Source organism: Rhinolophus sinicus, chromosome 4, assembly GCF_057876585.1.
Source record: "Rhinolophus sinicus isolate RSI-liver-muscle chromosome 4, RSI-T2T, whole genome shotgun sequence".
Classification (NCBI taxonomy): domain Eukaryota; kingdom Metazoa; phylum Chordata; class Mammalia; order Chiroptera; family Rhinolophidae; genus Rhinolophus; species Rhinolophus sinicus.
In genome coordinates, this window is record NC_142504.1 from 14,029,808 (window position 1) to 14,046,842 (window position 17,035).

General features: G+C 47.0%; 1 protein-coding gene and 1 non-coding gene across 2 annotated transcripts in view; one reads left to right on the forward strand and one right to left on the reverse strand.

Moving 5' to 3' along the window:
- Positions 1-17,035, forward strand: part of JAZF1 (JAZF zinc finger 1) — a 307,874-nt gene that overhangs the window by 286,215 nt on the left and 4,624 nt on the right. Inside the window, exon 4 of the mRNA XM_074340922.2 lies at positions 12,178-12,347. Coding sequence (XP_074197023.1) covers positions 12,178-12,347 — 170 coding nt within the window. The remainder of the gene's footprint in view (positions 1-12,177; positions 12,348-17,035) is intronic.
- Positions 8,450-8,523, reverse strand: TRNAL-GAG (transfer RNA leucine (anticodon GAG)). Its single transcript has one exon. It is a non-coding gene; the product is annotated as a tRNA-Leu (tRNA).

Here is a 17,035-nt window from a genome sequence, read left to right on the forward strand (position 1 = left end):
TGGAACCAGAAGTGGGGGAGGGGATGCCCCTAGTCCAGGCAGTACTGGAGAGACGCTGTCGTACCTTATTGCTTATTTTTTCCTGAAAAATAGCCAAGATATGGGACCAACAAAGAAGACGCTATTGTGCTTTAAGGGAAGCTTCTTTCTCCTCTAACCAAGATGGAGAGCTGGGAAATGAGGTACCCAAAGAAATACACCAGCTGGAGCCGCCCCCCCACCCCCACCATGAGAGGACTCCTGCTGCTGCTGCTGAAACTGAAGCCCAGAACCAGAAACAAGCCAAGGGATTTGACTCCAACGTGAGTAGGTGAGAGAAAAGTACAGAGGGCTTCTTTGAAGTCCCGGAGAGAAAGGAAGAAAAGGATTAAGAGGTATAACAGCGAAGGGAAATGAGATCGAACAGTTAATGAGAAAGGCGGCAATGTTTTCTAGGTGTTTACTTCTTTTCATCTTTTTTCTGAGAATGTGCCTCTTCAAATTCAGAATTTATAGCTTTGCGGAATTGTTTTAAAATTTGAATTTTCAATTTCTAAAAGAGGCTGATTTCATTCGCCTTGATCTTGACTTCAAATCAAGACACCAGCCGTGGAGTTAGGGTGACTTTCTTCCCACTTTTCTGCTGGAGGACGAAGGAGCTAGAAGGGAAGTCACAGACTCCTCCGTGCAAACCTGAGCCCTTACATGACAGCAGTCACATCAAGAGAGAAAGATGACAGGGAATTGGACGTATGCATCTCATTTGCCATTAAGTGACAGCACCTGAATCTCAGAGACCTAAATTTTTTGTATCTTCATCATTTGCACTGTTCTCCCAAGTAACAACATGTAGTTGAAAAGCAGTGGCCTGGTGTCAGGAGGCCTGATATGGCCCTTGTCTTTCATTTGTTTGTTCGACAAAAATATATAGAGTGCCTACTGTGTGCCAGGAACTTTCAGTCTTAGTTGTGGAGGGCGCAGCTCAGCCCCAGGTCCAGTTACCGTTGCTAGTTGCAGGGGGCGCAGCCCACCATCCCTTGCGGGAGTCGAACCAGCAACCTTGTGGTTGAGAGGACGCGCTCCAACCAACTGAGCCATACGGGAGCTCAGCAGCAGCTCAGCTCAAGGTGCCGTGTTCAATCTTTAGTTGCAGGGGGCGGAGCCCACCATCCCTTGCGGGACTCGAGGAATTGAACTGGCAACCTTGTGGTTGGGAGCCTGCACTCCAACCAACAACTGAGCCATCCGGGAGGCAGCTCAGCTCAAGGTGCCATGTTCAATCTTTAGTTGCAGGGGGCGGAGCCCACCATCCCTTGCGGGAGTCAAGGAATTGAACTGGCAGTCTTGTGGTTGAGAGCCCACTGGCCCATGTGGGAATCGAACCGTCAGCCTTCGGAGTTAGGAGCATGGAGCTCTAACCGCCTGAGCCACCAGGCCGGCCCCTGCCAGGAACTTTTAAGGACACCAGGAATTCAGTGATGTGGATATTACTTTCTAGTGGAGAAGAAAGATAAAGATGAAAACAAGATCACTTAGAAAACTAGATGTGGTGTGTGGAAGGTGCCCACAAGGAGGAGACTGTGCCTAGAGAAGGACGGGATATTTAAATAGGTGATCAGGACCGGCCTCTCGAAGGAGGTGACGTTTTAGCTGAGGAAGAGCCAGTCATGAGAAAAGCTGGGAGAAGAGTGTCCAAAGAGAGGGACACACAGGAGAAGGCTCTGAAGAGGTAACAAGCTCAACATTTTATAGACACCTGGCTTCTAATTTAGTGTGGAGAGCTGTCATTGAAGTGACCCCAGCATAGCAAACAAGGAGACAAACAAGCATCATAAAAGAGAAGGAGGGAAAATGATAGGCTAGGGAGGTAGCCATATTGCAGAGAAAATCCATTTAAATGTTTAGTTTGAATAATGTTTTTTTATTTTTTATTTTTATTTTTCAATTACAGTTGATAATTCAATTCAATATTATACCGTGTTTCCCCGAAAATAAGACCTAGCCGGACCATCAGCTCTAATGCGTCTTTTGGGGCAAAAATAAATATAAGACCCGGTCTTATTTTACTATAAAGCTGGGTCCTATCTAACATAATATAAGACCGGGTCTCATATTCATTTTTGCTCCAGAAGACGCATTAGAGCCGACGGTCCGGCTAGGTCTTATTTTCAGGGAAACACGGTATTAGTTTCAACTGTACAGCATAGTGGTTAGACATTTATATAACTTATGAAGTGACCCCCCACTGAGTCTAGTACCCATCTGGCACCGTACATAGTTATTACAATATTATTGACTACATTCCCTGTGCTATACTTTACATCCCCGTGAATAAAATTTTAATGGATCAGTTAATGTTAGAGTTAAATTGGAAATGTCATTAGTGAACTCATGGTCATACAGAGAAGTCCTTACAGCCCCAGTGACTCCGTACCAGTGACTCAACACCACCCCTCACACGGGACAGTCTGACCCCCACCGTCAGGACTCGAGTCTCTGTGCTGTCCCCTATGGAAACGAAAGCTGAATATCTTGGGGCAGGAGAAATCCAAGATGGGCCTGGAACATTTGCTGTTGCCAGAAGGATGTTTTCCAAGCAGCCATGGAACCTCTAGTTCAAGATGGCAGTCTGATCACACACGTGGACCTGAAATGACAGAGAAAGACGTTTAAAGTCTCAACTCAAAAGACACAGGCAAAAATGATGAGACAGCAGCAACAAAGGGGTAGAAGCTGGAAAGCAAATGGTCCAGAGGTAGCTAAGGCTGGAAAAGTTGGAACCTAAGCTGACGGGTGAGCTCAGAGGCAAGCAGATTGACACCAAAGGACCCCAGCAAGCCTCAAGAATTGAAGCCACATGAGGGCCACGTGGTTTCGCTTCGGAGCGATGAAAGTATTCTAAACTTGACTGTGGTGATGGCTGCACTTCTCTGTGAATATAGTAAAAACCATTGAATTGTGCTCTTGGGATGGGTGGATTGGATAGTACGTGAATTATATTTCAGTAAAGCTGAGATAGATATATATATATGTATATATATACAGCTTTTTTTTTTTTTTTAAAGAATTGGAGCAACAGATACCCTGAATGTGGGGGACAAAGAGAAAAGAAAAGGTCCCTGAGAAGGGAGGGCAGGTTCTGAGAATCAGGAGTCAGTGTGGCCCGGTTCTCCATAGCACCCAAGAGGCTAGAAATCACTGGGGCGGTGTCTTCAAAATCCAGAGGGAAAATGGCCCTTAACCCCAGGCTACAATCCAGTGTTAGGATAAGATAAAGACATTTTCAGACATCCAAGGACTCAAAATCGTACCTCCCATGACCCAAGCAAGAAGTAAATGAAGAAAGAGGAAGACATGGGATCTACGAAAAAGGGGTCACCCCACAACCCCCATGAGGAGAAGCAAAGGGAATGCTGGGACGGTGGTAAAGGCAAATCCCAGGGTGACGACGGCTCTGCAGCAGGCCTGGGCGAAACAGCGTGGACGGCCCAGGAGAGTGTGCTCGGGGGAAAAAGAAAGAAGGAGGAAACGCGAGGGAGAGAGAAGTAAGAAATAAGACCAAACCAATACCCATTGGGTTTCAACGTATCGAGAGGAGATCTGCTCTTCCATTAGAGAGTTTGGGGTGAATTCAAGCGAGCAGTACAGAACCCTGGTGAGGGATACGTGCTCTGCGGCCAGGCTGCCAGGTGGCAGCTCCTGCTCTGCCATGAGGGGTTCTGTGACCCCAGACAAGTCCCTCTGCCTCTCTAAGCCTCTGTTGTATGTGCAATGAGGATCATCATAGTGCCAGCCTCTCACTGTTGTTGTGAGGCTTACATGAGTTAATTGATGCACCGTGGTTAGAAGTGTGCCTGGCACATGCTGAGCCCCAGATAAGTGTCAGCTGCCCTGATGGTGATGGTGGTGATGGTGGTGATGGTGGTGGCGGTGGTGGTGAGGAGGAGGAGGAGTTTCCACATGAGAAAGACAATCACAACCACATAGGCTACGAAAATGGTGTTTATTAACTCCACGGACAACAAAAATGTGATCGTAGTTCACTACGTGGCCCAGTGTCCTAACAGTGCAAACACTGAATACTAACGAAACCAGGTATTGTGATGAGATTCTATAACACCAGGAGGAGGGGAATTGCAGGAGGAGGGCGGGAAGGTATATAAAGGATCAAAAGTCTTATCTTGCGTAATAGGAAGTCAACAGATATCCAAAACTGAGCATCAGAAACTAGCAGTAGAAACATGTTGTTTAGAAATGGGAGGTAAGTCCCGAGTAACAGACTTTAAGTGGTTGCTATGGGGTCGTGGGAAGCGATGGGGCAGAGGACTCCTTGTGTTCCTTTTATGCTTCAAAGAGCTAGCTGTCTGCCTTTTCACTGTGTGCAATGATAACTTTGATTAAAGAAAATTTAAATTAAAAAATAATGGAGAAATACTGAGAGGACAAAGGAGACCACCTAAAGGGACTTCCACTGGCCAAGTTGTAGTAATTTAAGCATCGTCGAGAGTGGTAATGACTAGTAACTAATTGGTAATTAATGGAATCTGTGAAAATCAGTGAGTCCAAAAGGACCCTCAACATGGAGAAATTAACATAAAATGTGCCCCAAAGCAGCTATAATACAAGAGGTGAAAGCAATAGGATGTGTTTATATTTCTGTAAATTTTGCTCCTTCTGGGAGTGTTGGCATCAAGTCGATGTCTGTGTATGAAATATAGGTGTCTTGTTCTCCACCTCAGTTAGCAGACTGGCAGGGAACTGTGAGAAGCCATGGAGTTGCAGGAAAAGTAGGAACGGAGGGGAGAGTAGGAAAGACCAGCCCACACCCTGGCCACAGGCAGGTAGGAAGCAGCCTCAGCAAGAGTGGGCTGCAAGATGGGGAGACAACCATGAGCCCCTGGTCCCCAGGGGGATGGGATCTCCGGTGGCCCTAGTGACTGTATGGAAGACACGATGTGGCAAGAAAGACAGGGCTTTTAAAGTCCTGTTTATGGAACACACATCCAGCCCAGGAAAAATGCAGGCTCACTCTTTTTCCTTTTTTTCCACCAGGTATTTTGATTTATTAGACAGTACAGTTTTTAAAAATAGTGCTGGCAATACAAATAGGAATGCTGTTCATAAAAGTTCTTTTTTTTTTTTTTAATTTGCAGATATATTTATGTCTTCTTATTGCCCCTATTTCTTGGACAAAAAGGAGCATCGTTTATACTCTTTGTTTTCAATTACAGTTAACGTAGACTATTATATTGGTTTCAGGTGTAAAGCACAGTGATTAGACATTCATATACCTGACGAGATGATCACCCCAATAAGTCTAGTACCCATCTGACACCACACATGGTTATTATAATATTCCCTATATTCCCTGTGCTGTACTTTATTTGCATCCCTGTGACTGTTTTTATAACTGCCGATTTGTCCTTAATTACCTCACCTTTTTCACCCATCCCCCCAACCCACTCCCATCTGGCAACAATCAATTAATTTGTTCTCTGTATCTATGAGTTTGTTTCTGTTTTGTTTGTTCATTTATTTTGTTTTTAGATTCCACTTAGAAGAAATCATGTGGTATTTGTCTTTCTCTGACTTACTTCACTTAGCATAATACCCTCGAGATCCATCCGTGTTGTCGCAAATACAAAAGATTGAAATCTTGCCGTTTGTGAGAACAGGCTCACTCACTCTTGAATCATTTTGTTCTGCCTGTCCTGACCAAGTCAGTTGGTCAGTAACTCAAAACCCCTGCCTTCCGTGGAACGAGATCAGCTGCTGTTGCTTTTAGGCCTCGCCAGATTCTTATAACCCCAGGAAAGTCAAAGCTGAGGATGGAAATAATGAAAAAATAATTCAAATCCATAGGACTCAGTTATGATTATTTGTATGATTTGTCTGTTTTTAAGATTTTTTTTTTTAAAGTGTAACTACTTCGGTGGTAAAGCTGGCATAATTTTATTGAAATTTGTAGCATGTGACTCAGTTTGTAATCAACACTTAAATATATGAGCATTTTATTTTAAAAATTATTTAATAGTATCTGAATATTTTGAAATATTTGTTAACTAGATTTATCGGTGTAAAATGTTAGCAGTAAACCAAGCATAAGTAGTTCTTAAGTTTTTTTATATACCAGGGGGGCCAAAAAAATGTCTATAGGTGACTTGTTTTCATCTTTCGTTATTGGTATATATTATTACAATTTTAATACAGTGTTTTCCTTTCTTACAATGTGCATACATTTTTTTGGCACCTTCTGTATATCAAAAGTCCTCCAGATATTAAAGATCCAAGCAACTGTGCTGTGGTCTAGGTCGTGATAAGGCTTGGGTTGCTCCTCGCTGTGGGACGCTATTGGAAGGTTTCAAGCAGGCAAGTGGAATCATCTGATTTACATTTTTTAAGACTGTAGACGTCAAGAGTGGAGGCTGTGTAATCTTGGGTCGCCTTCCACCCTGAAGCCTGCAGTGTAATTCCCTCATTCATTCCCTCGACAAACACATGTCCATCGTCTCCTCAGAGCCCACTGTCCTGGGCATTGGAGCCTAACCAAAGGTAATAATACATTCGAGAGTGCTGAGGCCTGGGAGGGAGACATTCCTTCTGGCTTGGAGAACCAGGGCCCCTTCCATAGTGGAAGAGGACGTGGGGGAGAGTGACTTTCCAGGAATGAGCCAAGGCCAAGGGCAAGGAGGGCAGAATTTGTGAGACTTGGCTCACGGTCCCCAGAGCCATTCGGGTGTCTTTCCTCATGATCACCCGTTGCCGATTCATTTAGCCGGCTGTTGCTTCAGCTCATGTAAAGTGGGGCAGTACCAGTAACGCTACTTTATAATGATAAGTCTACAAGGCAGAAAGGAAACTCTTTGCTAATGTGTTTGCCAGAATATGACACCCCAGGAGAGCTTTAATTTGCTGTCACTGCACTTATCACTTTCGCATGAATGTTAATGATCTGGGTTATAAGCAAAATGTGGCGTATAGGGTTTCTGGAAAAGGCTGGCTTATTTTTATCTGTCTGCATGGCCTATGTTTATGAATACAAAGAACGAGAACACTAGGTCCTGAAATGGATCGTGGGCCAAATGCATAAAGGGGGGTGAGCAGAGGGCAGGTGGGCAGAGCGTAAGGGGCGTGGACAAGACTTGACATGGCTCTGTGACAACTGAGAGCGAGCTCGGCAGAGGCACTCGGGGCTCCTGGGCGGTGATGTGACCTCTGTCCCAGCGGGTGAAACGTGTGTGTTTACAGGCATTCCGGACCACCTTGTCTTTTCATGCGATTCATGAAACCAGCTCTGATTTTCACTTCCTTTGCTGACAACCAGGAGGAATTTTTCAGCCTTATCATGAAATCCTATCTACTTGGTTTTGCTCGTTTCCCAAACTGAAATGCTGAAATGAGCTCGTGGGGCTACCAAGGCACCTCTCTCCACCGCTGTCCTGCTCCCTTGAGGGGGAGGGGGCCTGTGCAAGCGTGACATCTGAAAATGGAAAATTCAACCCAAGGAAGACTAGTGGCAGCCAGTTTTCACATGTGACACTGCACAGTGACATTACATTTTCTATCCTGTGACTCACATGCTCCAAAATCCTTTCCTCCCCGCCTCCCTGGCTTACAACAAGTAGGGTGTTGGGTTTTTTCCCTTTCACACAGAGGAAATACTTTCCTGTTAATTTTTGCCTACCAGATTATGCAGAAATTAACATTTGTGGATTCTGGATGGTGGAGGCTCAGAAAACGCAGCTCTACTTGTTTCTGTCCCTCTGTCTCCTGGCTTGGAGCCTGGCCCCTTCCCCTGTAGGTTCACCTCGGAGATCACCTGCTCTGCTCAAGGTCAGGGTTGGATAAGTGAATGAATGAACGAATAAATGAATGAATGCATCCATTCCCTAACAGCCCCTTGTCCTCCCCTGGAGTAGTCCAAAACCTCATTTCCATCTGATGGCCTCAAAGCTGGCTGTGATGTGTCCTTTTGCCCTCTCCAGCGGGCCTGGAGGGCAGTGGCTTCTGCAGTGGGCACACAAGATGGTCTGTGAGGAGGAGGAGGGAATACGAAATCTTTACACTTACTTCGTAAAGTAGTTCTTACAATTATTAATACATATGTGTACTAAACCACGTTATCCTTTCATTTGCATGTTTTACACAGCGATATATCATTTACAGTAAATATCTTCACACACACTCATAGTCCCAGTTTTTTTTGTTTGTTTTTTTTAAGAAATTAGAACAGGATATGGACTATAGCATAGAGAATAGAGTCAATGGAATTGTAATAGATATATATGATGTCAGAGGGGCAATAGATTGGGGGAGGGGGATTATCAGTTTGTGAGGGGTGAAATGTAACTATTGCATTGTTTTGTACACCTGAAACTAATAAAATAAATAATCAATCAATCAAAAAGAAAAAGAAATTAGAGCCACTCAGGTTTTTCTGTTTTGTTTTTAAGGAGGGCGCAGCTCACAGTGGCCCATGCGGGGATCGAACCAGCAATCTTGGTGTTCTCAGCACCACGCTCTAACCAACTGAGCTAACCGGCCATCCCTAGTCCCAATTTTTTATTGGTTGGGATGTAGGATCAAAAAGTTGGGCGACCATCGCTAGGAGGACCAGCCTTGCTTCGCCTTGCTTTCCCTAAATGCCTGGGGGAATTCTCTAGCGAAGGTCTCGAAAGTGATAGGAGTTCGTTCATTCTGGAGTCAGTTTTGAGATAGCAGAGAACGCAGACGTGGAAAACCAGCTTGGGAGTAATTTTTCTCCTCGGAAAGACATGAGGAAATTATTAATAATAAAACAAAGAAGACAGGGTAGGCACCGATGTTTGGGTCACTGAACCTATAACTTTAGTTTCCGGTTTGCTCTTCCTAGAGTTGAAAGAAGTTAGAAAAGAGACTAAGAGCAGTTGGGGGTTTTGGCCTCAGGTGTTTTCTGCAGAACACTGGGCCCTGCCGGCAGGTTTTCCAGACGGGAGCTCCAGGCGGAGCTAGCATCCGCACACGTGACATTTTAACAACTGCGGCCTCGCTACCTGCGGCAGGCCCTCTGGCAGTAGGTTGGAACACGGCAGCAGCCCAAATAGGAGTACCTCACAGCTGTTGACAGTTCTGTTTGATGCCAGAGCAGCGTTTGGGGTACAGTGGGTTCCCCCGTGCACTCCTGTTTTAAAATAAAGGGTATCCTCAAGAGGGAGCAAGGGAAGAGTGGATGAAATAAACTGCGCACATGACATCTTGCTTGTTTATTTATCAAATACCTCTTTAATGCTTACAGTATGCCAGGTATTGTTCTAAGTATTTTTTTTTAAAAAAACAGGAACTCCATTACTTTTCACAACAGCCTTAATAGTTGGTAGTTTTGTCAGCCCACTTTACAGATGAGGAATCTAAAGCTCAGAGAGGTGATGTCACTTGCCTGTCAGTGGCCGTGCCAGGGCTCATGTGACCCCCGTCTGTGCTTCCTTCCTGGTCCCCGTGGGCTCACTGTGGAAGGAGGTGCTTAGATCTGCCTGCATTGCAAAGGCCACAGCCAACATGGCGCCTGTCTTGATAGGAAGTCCCTCTTGCAGTTTTTCTAGTGGAGAGTCCCAAACTTTTCAGAATTGTTTTGTTTGGTTTCACAACAGGCCTTTCTAAAAATATTATTTTATATGTAATGTGAATGTGTAATATTACCAAAATGATCTTCTGTTTTTTTAAGCACTTGCTGTATACAAGCAGGTCCTTCTGTGCCAGATGCCCTGTAGACATTCCTTCTAATCCATAAATTAAACTGTAAGGAAGAGATGTGCACCCATTTCACAGAAGAGAAAGTAGAGGTCAAGGAGCTGTCTGAGAACTGAGACATGAACCCAAGCCTGTGCATTGCTCTTCTTTGTTCTAAGACACAGTTAAGTGTAAACAGGTCCTTCTTGATCCCCATCCAAGGGAGACAGTTTCACAGAGCACCCAAGGCCTGTGGGCTGTACTGATGACTGGGGTGCCTGTGGGGCCCACGTAGCACAGGACGGAGCCAGTTTGGGCCTGTTGTCCCAGCGCTGGCATTCTCTCTCAAAGGGGTCTTGGCACCGACCATCAGCTGCAGTCGACCTGCCTTACCCACACTATCCAGCCCTCCAGTCTGGCCCCTTTGCCTCCAGTGCAGTTTTGAAGTTCCCTCTTCTGCCGGGTTTCACTAAGCCCCCCACTGGGCAGCCGCTCCCCCCAGTTGTAAAAGTTGCATGGCTCTCGGTGTTCAGGTTAACAAATTAGTCCAATAAGACGGATAAATTAGTCATTCTGACCTTCTGAGGTCCTAATAGAGGAACTTTGCGAAATAGCATTTATAGTTTTCTAACAAGCCATTTAAAGGACACCAGCGTGTGGCATTTGTTTAAGAGTAAAATGTCCTAAACAGTGCCCTACTTAAAAGCAGGTTTCGAGATTTACTCACAGACGCAGAGATGTGGTGCCCCAGATCCCTGGGGTGTCTTGTGCAAGTGTTCCCAAGGTGGGTCTCATTTCTGGGGGCCATAGCCGTGGACAGTGGGGCGTCCTGAAACCCATGCTTCACTCACAAGCCTCGTTTTTGCCAAACTGCTGTCTGTGCACCACCCGACAGTTTCTAAAGAGGCTTCTAAACAGACGGCTGTGAGTTCCATCTGAGTGGTAGATGGTAAAGAAGCAAAGTCAAGGAGGTTGAGAGGGGCCCCCTCAGACAGCTGCTGGCGTAGGGGGCAGCGTGGGAAAACATGGCCTCCCTTAGTGGCTAATTGAAAAGGCAGAAGCGCTTGAGCCTCACAGGGCTGTTTCCTCACTTTCCGTATGAGAAAGCGACAGTCGTCCCCACCTCACAGGATCCCCGGACGATGAAATGAGATAACATGCCTAACGTGCCTGACACGTAAGCAGTCAGTTTGAAGTCCCGTCCTTCCTTCCTGGACCCTTTCAAGTGTTAGCCTCAGATGCTGGCGTCCTTGTTCCTGGCTCTTCAAACAATCTTATTAATGCCTATTAAAACGAAACCCAATAAAAGTGCCAATATTTGGTGTTGAAATAATTGATGTAGCAGAGAGCCCAGAGAGCACCCAGGCAGGCCGCTGGTGCAATTTAGCCTCACACCTGGGGGATGAATTTCACAGCTGTAATTGCTGCCATATAATTCTTATTAATGTTGTGCTATAATTCCTATTTATTCCACCGGGCTTGTAAATGCATTAGGACTTGTCAACATATTATTTTACACTGTTTATGATCTGTAGAATTATGTCCTTCAGGGTTGCATTGTGCAAAAGCTCAAAATAAGTGGCTTTGGGCCTCATTTAAAAAGAGCCAAAGGGGGCTGCTGGTTGAAGTGGTTCTCCATCCCTGCCATCCAGAACAGAAGTCAGTGAAGTAGATTTTAAATTCCGTGCTGAGCAGAGCGCTTAACCTCAGCAACACAGGGCATCCCCTGCTTCCGGTGGACCGTCTGGCTGCGTGTGTGAGCCCTGCCTGCCTCCCAGGGGACGTTGGGCACAGTTCCCAGCGGGCAGGTGCGGGAGGAAATTGTTCTGTCTCCAAGAGCGGGACACCAGTTTGCCCTCAGAGCTCCGGCATCTCTGTCCCCACGCTCCCTAGCTTGGGGTAACCCCCTTTAATCCCAGATTTCCTCTTGGTCTGACCATCTCAACCTATGAAGATCTGAAATTAATTCCCACTGACGTGTACATACCTAATAAGTGTAAAATGTAACCCCCTCCCAGACTCTTGCATTGAGTAGGCCAATAAAGCATAAAACCAAGGGGACAGAATTCTACCCGTTGGAACGTCAGGCGTAGTGTGTGTGTGTGTGTGTGTGTGTGTGTGTGTGTTGGGGTGGGAGGCGTCTGTGGTCATTGGTTATTTTTGGTTTTGGCCTCGGAGCCTTCGCAGCACCTTTGCAATCATGACAGACCTGCCGCAGGACCGAGTTCAAGTGCTCACTCAGCTAATTCGTAGCCATGCATCGTTGGGAAGCCCTGCAGCAGGTCTCTCAGCTGGGCATGCAGATTCACACATGCATACACACGCACACACATGCGCACACACACACACACACTGTCCTGGGGACTGGACGCATTGGTTCCGGGAATGTCCTCTCCGGGGGAAGGAGCTGCCCGTCCCGTCACTGCCCCTCCTGTTCTGTGGGTGGCCAGAGCGACCCTGCTCTTCACACCCCTTCCCTCTGTGACCCCGCAGGCAGTGAGTATGACGAGGAGGAAGTGGATTATGAAGAGTCGGACAGCGACGAGTCCTGGACCACAGAGAGCGCCATCAGCTCGGAAGCCATCCTCAGCTCCATGTGCATGAATGGGGGCGAGGAGAAGCCTTTCGCCTGCCCGGTTCCCGGATGTAAAAAGAGATACAAGGTAAAAACAAACAAAGAAAAGTACCACCTCACTTGGCACAACAGCCCAGAAAGCGCGAGTCCCACCTCAGCTGGCAGCCACTTCCTCCTCTGAAGCAGGTGATGGTCTGGGGAGCGCCCCCGCCCCACCCCGTCCCTTGCTGAGCTGCGGGCTGCGGGGTTTGGCCTGGAGCTGCCCTGGGTGGAGCTGTAGGTCACGGAGAGTTTTTGGTGGGAGGGCCCTACCTTGGATAGTCTTCAGATTCATGTCATATCCGTCAGAATATGAAATGTGTCACCTATTTATTGGCCAAACACCTTTCCCAGGTGGCTCACAGAAGACCACTTTGAAGTCTGAAAGCAGAGTTCAGAGCCCTTTTGGAAAACATAGGGTATTTAGCTTCCAGCTGAGGACGTCCTTGCTCCCCCCACCCGTCCTCCCAGCAACATGAAAGGAGATCAGGAGAAAAGGGGGCTTTGAGATTTTTGTCAGCAAACCACCCCCTCCAGCATCCTCTGTAGATGTCACAGAACCCATGTCTCTGAGGGCCTCACTCTGGGTGTCACACGGAGCTAGGGGCACTTCATTTCCTATGAAGAAAACTCAAAGGGACAAAACAATGAGAAACACCCACAACAATCAAGTATAGGTCCAGAGGGCACTTTAAAAAAAAAAAAATGTGCCAACTTTCCCATGAGGTGTTAGCAGCTCCTTAAAACTCAACTGAGGTAGATCAGAAACATACCTGGGGCACTTGATGATATGCTAATTTACTCACAGCTCAGCAGATTGACGATTATTTTTTTTAAGGCTTGAAAAATATGTGGTAGCATAAGCACTTCTTCTAGTGCGCTTTCTCAAATGTGTGTCTTTGAACACTAAAAAATAACCTATGTCAGTACTTTATATATCTGCTACTGATATAAAAAGTATGAAACACAAATATATCGCAAGGTGAGCGGCCCAAGGTTTCACCTCCTCTGTATGCTGTTAAAATTCTACCATAGCCAGTCCAGATGTGCTTTGTTTAAACTAAAATGAAAACCCCAGGATGCAGAGTGAGGTCCCATCAGGGCACCCAAAGAGCTGTTGGGGTGGGAGCCCGTCTCAGAATGCACACACATCTCTTTTGTGTCAGGAGGCTGCAAGAGGGAACGCAGGAGAGGGTGCCAGAACCCCAGGGAGGGTGAAGAAGCACTGCAGAATGAGGTTTTCCCTTCTTGTTTTTATTTCAAAGTGGAGAGAGCTTGACAGGGAACGCCGTCATTGGCCTGGCCTGCTCTCGGGTTGCTAGTTCTCTCCACGCTTCCCATGGGCGGTTCCTCCATGCTTTGCCCCCCCCTTCTCTCGTGTCCGAACACTGTTGAAGGGGTATCTTACATCCCCGCTGTGGAGCACAGTGAGGACCCAGACGAAGGCTGACCAAAACCAAAAACACTGAACACTGCAGCCTTTCTTCTGCCCTTCCCACCTCTATTTTTTCTTTTCTTACATCCTTCTCCCCGGGGCATTTGTTTTCTTGTCATTATTCTTTCGCTTTTATTTTTCTTGGGTTTCCAGCACTCCAGCAGCTGGCTACATGTGGGTTGATGGGGCCTTTTTCGGGTGCTTTCTTCATCTGAGGCCAAGAGAAAAAATTGAGTGAATTTGGGCTGCATGCGGGGGCTGCTTCAGTGCCACTGACAGGTGAGATGGGTGGTGGCAGTGAGCGACCCGATTTCCATGAGGGATGTGTGCGTTTCCGTTCCTGGGCCAGAAGGCCAAGTAATGATAAAGGGACAAGCACACACACAGAACTACTTCTAACCAAGTGCTTGAGACGAGTGTGGGCATAGCGCCTGCAGCTTTAGTTTGCCTCTTTCTGCTGGGAAGTGACGGCCGCAGGGCAGCAGTGTCTCCAGAATTATTGCATCTTATTTGTGGCATGGTTATTGGGTTGGGTATTGGAGAGAGAAGGGTTTAGTGAGCTCGTGTGCTGTGCAGTCAGGCAGGAATCATAAGTGCTGCCTCCGTGTTTACTCCCAGGGCCGACTCCAGACTTGGTTTTCTGCCTTGTCGGCAGGGGGTCTCTACCCAGTGAGTCTCCTGGGCCCTGACTCAAGATGGGCTCTCCTTACCATTTCCTTGGCATTCGCAGAACTGAAAAATGAGGTCATCTAACTTCGCAGATGCCACACTGAGCAGGACACGGGAGAGGGGTGCAGTAGAGCTAAGTCTCTGAGCTGTTGCCCCCCGTAACCTAGGTTGTCTCCCTCCCCTTCCACTCCCCTTCAGTACCGCTCATTTGAATTCCCCTCATTTCTCAAGGCACAGCACACCCCAGACAAAGTAAGCATTCCATTGTCAAGTTGCCTGCCTTTGTTTACTGCCTGCCACCTCCTCTGGGAAGCCCTCACCACTTTCCCAGACTGACTCTCCACTCCCGAAGGTCTGTCCTCTGACCTTACCACATGCTCTATTCCTACTGCTGGCAGGACCCCTCCTCAGCACCCAGCAGAGGTCTTGGGCACGGAAAGTACTCTGCAGATAAAAGGAGAGACAGAAATGCATGGGGAAGAGGGCCGGTGGCCTCCCCGCTGACCCCCAGAACCCGGAGCAGCAGCGTGAGTCATTCCTCCTGCTCCCTCCCAGACACCTTCCAGGCCGCGGACAACTGGCCCCGTCCACTTTGCTGCTGCTTCCACTTTCCTTCTGACTTTGGGCAAAAGAGGAAGGACACCTTCCCCCTTATACTTGGAAATGGGTTTCAAGGATGGATTGGCTGAGCTTTGAGGTTTTCCCCTTTAATAATTTTTACATTAGTTGTTAGGATTTAACAGCATTTTGCTACTTTTAAGAAACAGAAGAGACCAAACCCTCCCCCTGCAAAGTTCCTCTCTGCAGGAGTCCCCTGCCGCACTGAGAACATCATTTCAGCAGCAAAGCCTGGCCGCTGGCATCTACATGCGGTCGAGCACCAGTGTAGCTCGGGGGTCCCCAAAAGGGGCACTTCAGCCATTCTGTCCCCCAGAGGACCAAAGGGTCCTGTCAGAAGCCTTGGTGGGAGCAGGAGATAATCAGAACTTGCTCCATGGTCCTAGAAGTTTACCCGAAGCACCTCACCAGGGATGCAGACTGACGTACGAGGATGCTCATTACACCACTTCAAGTCAGCACAAATGTGGGAAATGCTACATTTCTAACAGAAGGGGAACAGAAGAGCATTGTGACATCAATCCCATCTTCAAAAAACATGTAATGATGAGGGGATCCACCCGTCTGCTCTCTCACAGGAAAAAATACTGAAATACCTCAAAGGTTAAGCAGTGGTTAGACCTGTTTTTTATGCTCTGTATTTTCTAAATTTCTACAATTACCCACAATGTACAGATTACTTTAATAATCAGGGATGAAGAGAGACCCGACTCACCCAGGGCGTGCCATGTGCCACCACACCAGCTCCAGCGGGGAGGGATTTGGATCTCAGGTCTCTGGGGCTGGAGGGGTACCCCCAGGCTGCGGGAAGTGGCTTCACTTTTAACTCTAATACGACCACCACCACCACCAGCAACCCCAGCTTGTTTTTTCACTTTTCTTCATCAAATCCCCAAGCGACTGCATCCTCTCCTTCACAGAACATCAAGGCCCACAGGAAATTGAAAGTTATGGTTTTTATATCAAGGGCACATGTCACATATTGGATTTATTCAGGCCTGAATACCGACAACAAAGATCAAATACAGTTAAGGTCACGATGGTGCAGCTTGGTGACCAGACTCGAGGCTTCGTGATTTGATTTGGAGCGGACTTTTGAGAAGAGCCTCTCTGTCGCTGTCCACTGATGGGCTCAGTTCCCTCATCAGGGCAGGTAGTGCCTGGCGGGACATGAACCGACGCCAGCCTTGCCCAGCCGCCTTAGGTCCTGCTTTGGACCTCCTGCGTGGTCCCCTTCTTTCACAGGTGAGCCCTGTCCGGCCATTGTACTTCATTGCACTATTCTCCAGACTGAGTGTCCCAATCCTTCCCAGCTCCTCAGATTTTCCAAAGACCACCAGCTGGTTGTACCCAGGAATGCACACCTAGCACTTTATTTCGCTGCACGGTCTTTTGAAGGGAAACATGGACTCTGAAACCAGGCTTCCCTGGGTTCCCATCACAGCCCTGTCCTTTAGCAGGTTCGTGATTCCGGCAAGTGAGCGTCTCTGAGTGTCAGTTTCCTCTAAAACATGAGTACTGAGTACAACAGACATCAAGTACTCAGCATGAGAAGAGACTCAATGCTAGTTACACCCTTGCCCCACTGAAGCTTAATTCCCTTTCCTCTTTTCAGAGACCAGACGATTTAAGCATTCCATTGTCAAGTTGCCTGCCATTATTTTGTTAAATGTTTTTGAAAGACCAAACTCATCTTAGAATCTCTGCAATTAGAAACTTACGTGAATCTTTTTAAGCTCCTCAAGTCTGAGAAAGTGAAAGTTCCCAATGTTATACACGAATGAACAGATGGGGAAAGAAATCTTGAGTCTGATTACCGCTTGTACTAACATTTATGATAAGGGTGTCCAATGACATGTGAAAGTTTTAAATCTCAGCGTCAAAGAGAAAGAGATGGTATGGTAGGGTTTTTTAGGTTCTGTGGCCAACCCTGGAAAGGCCTTATGTTTCTAAAAGTGCAACTCGTTTCCTAATTTTTCCAGAGCACTAACGCTGATGTATGGAACTGGCTGTTT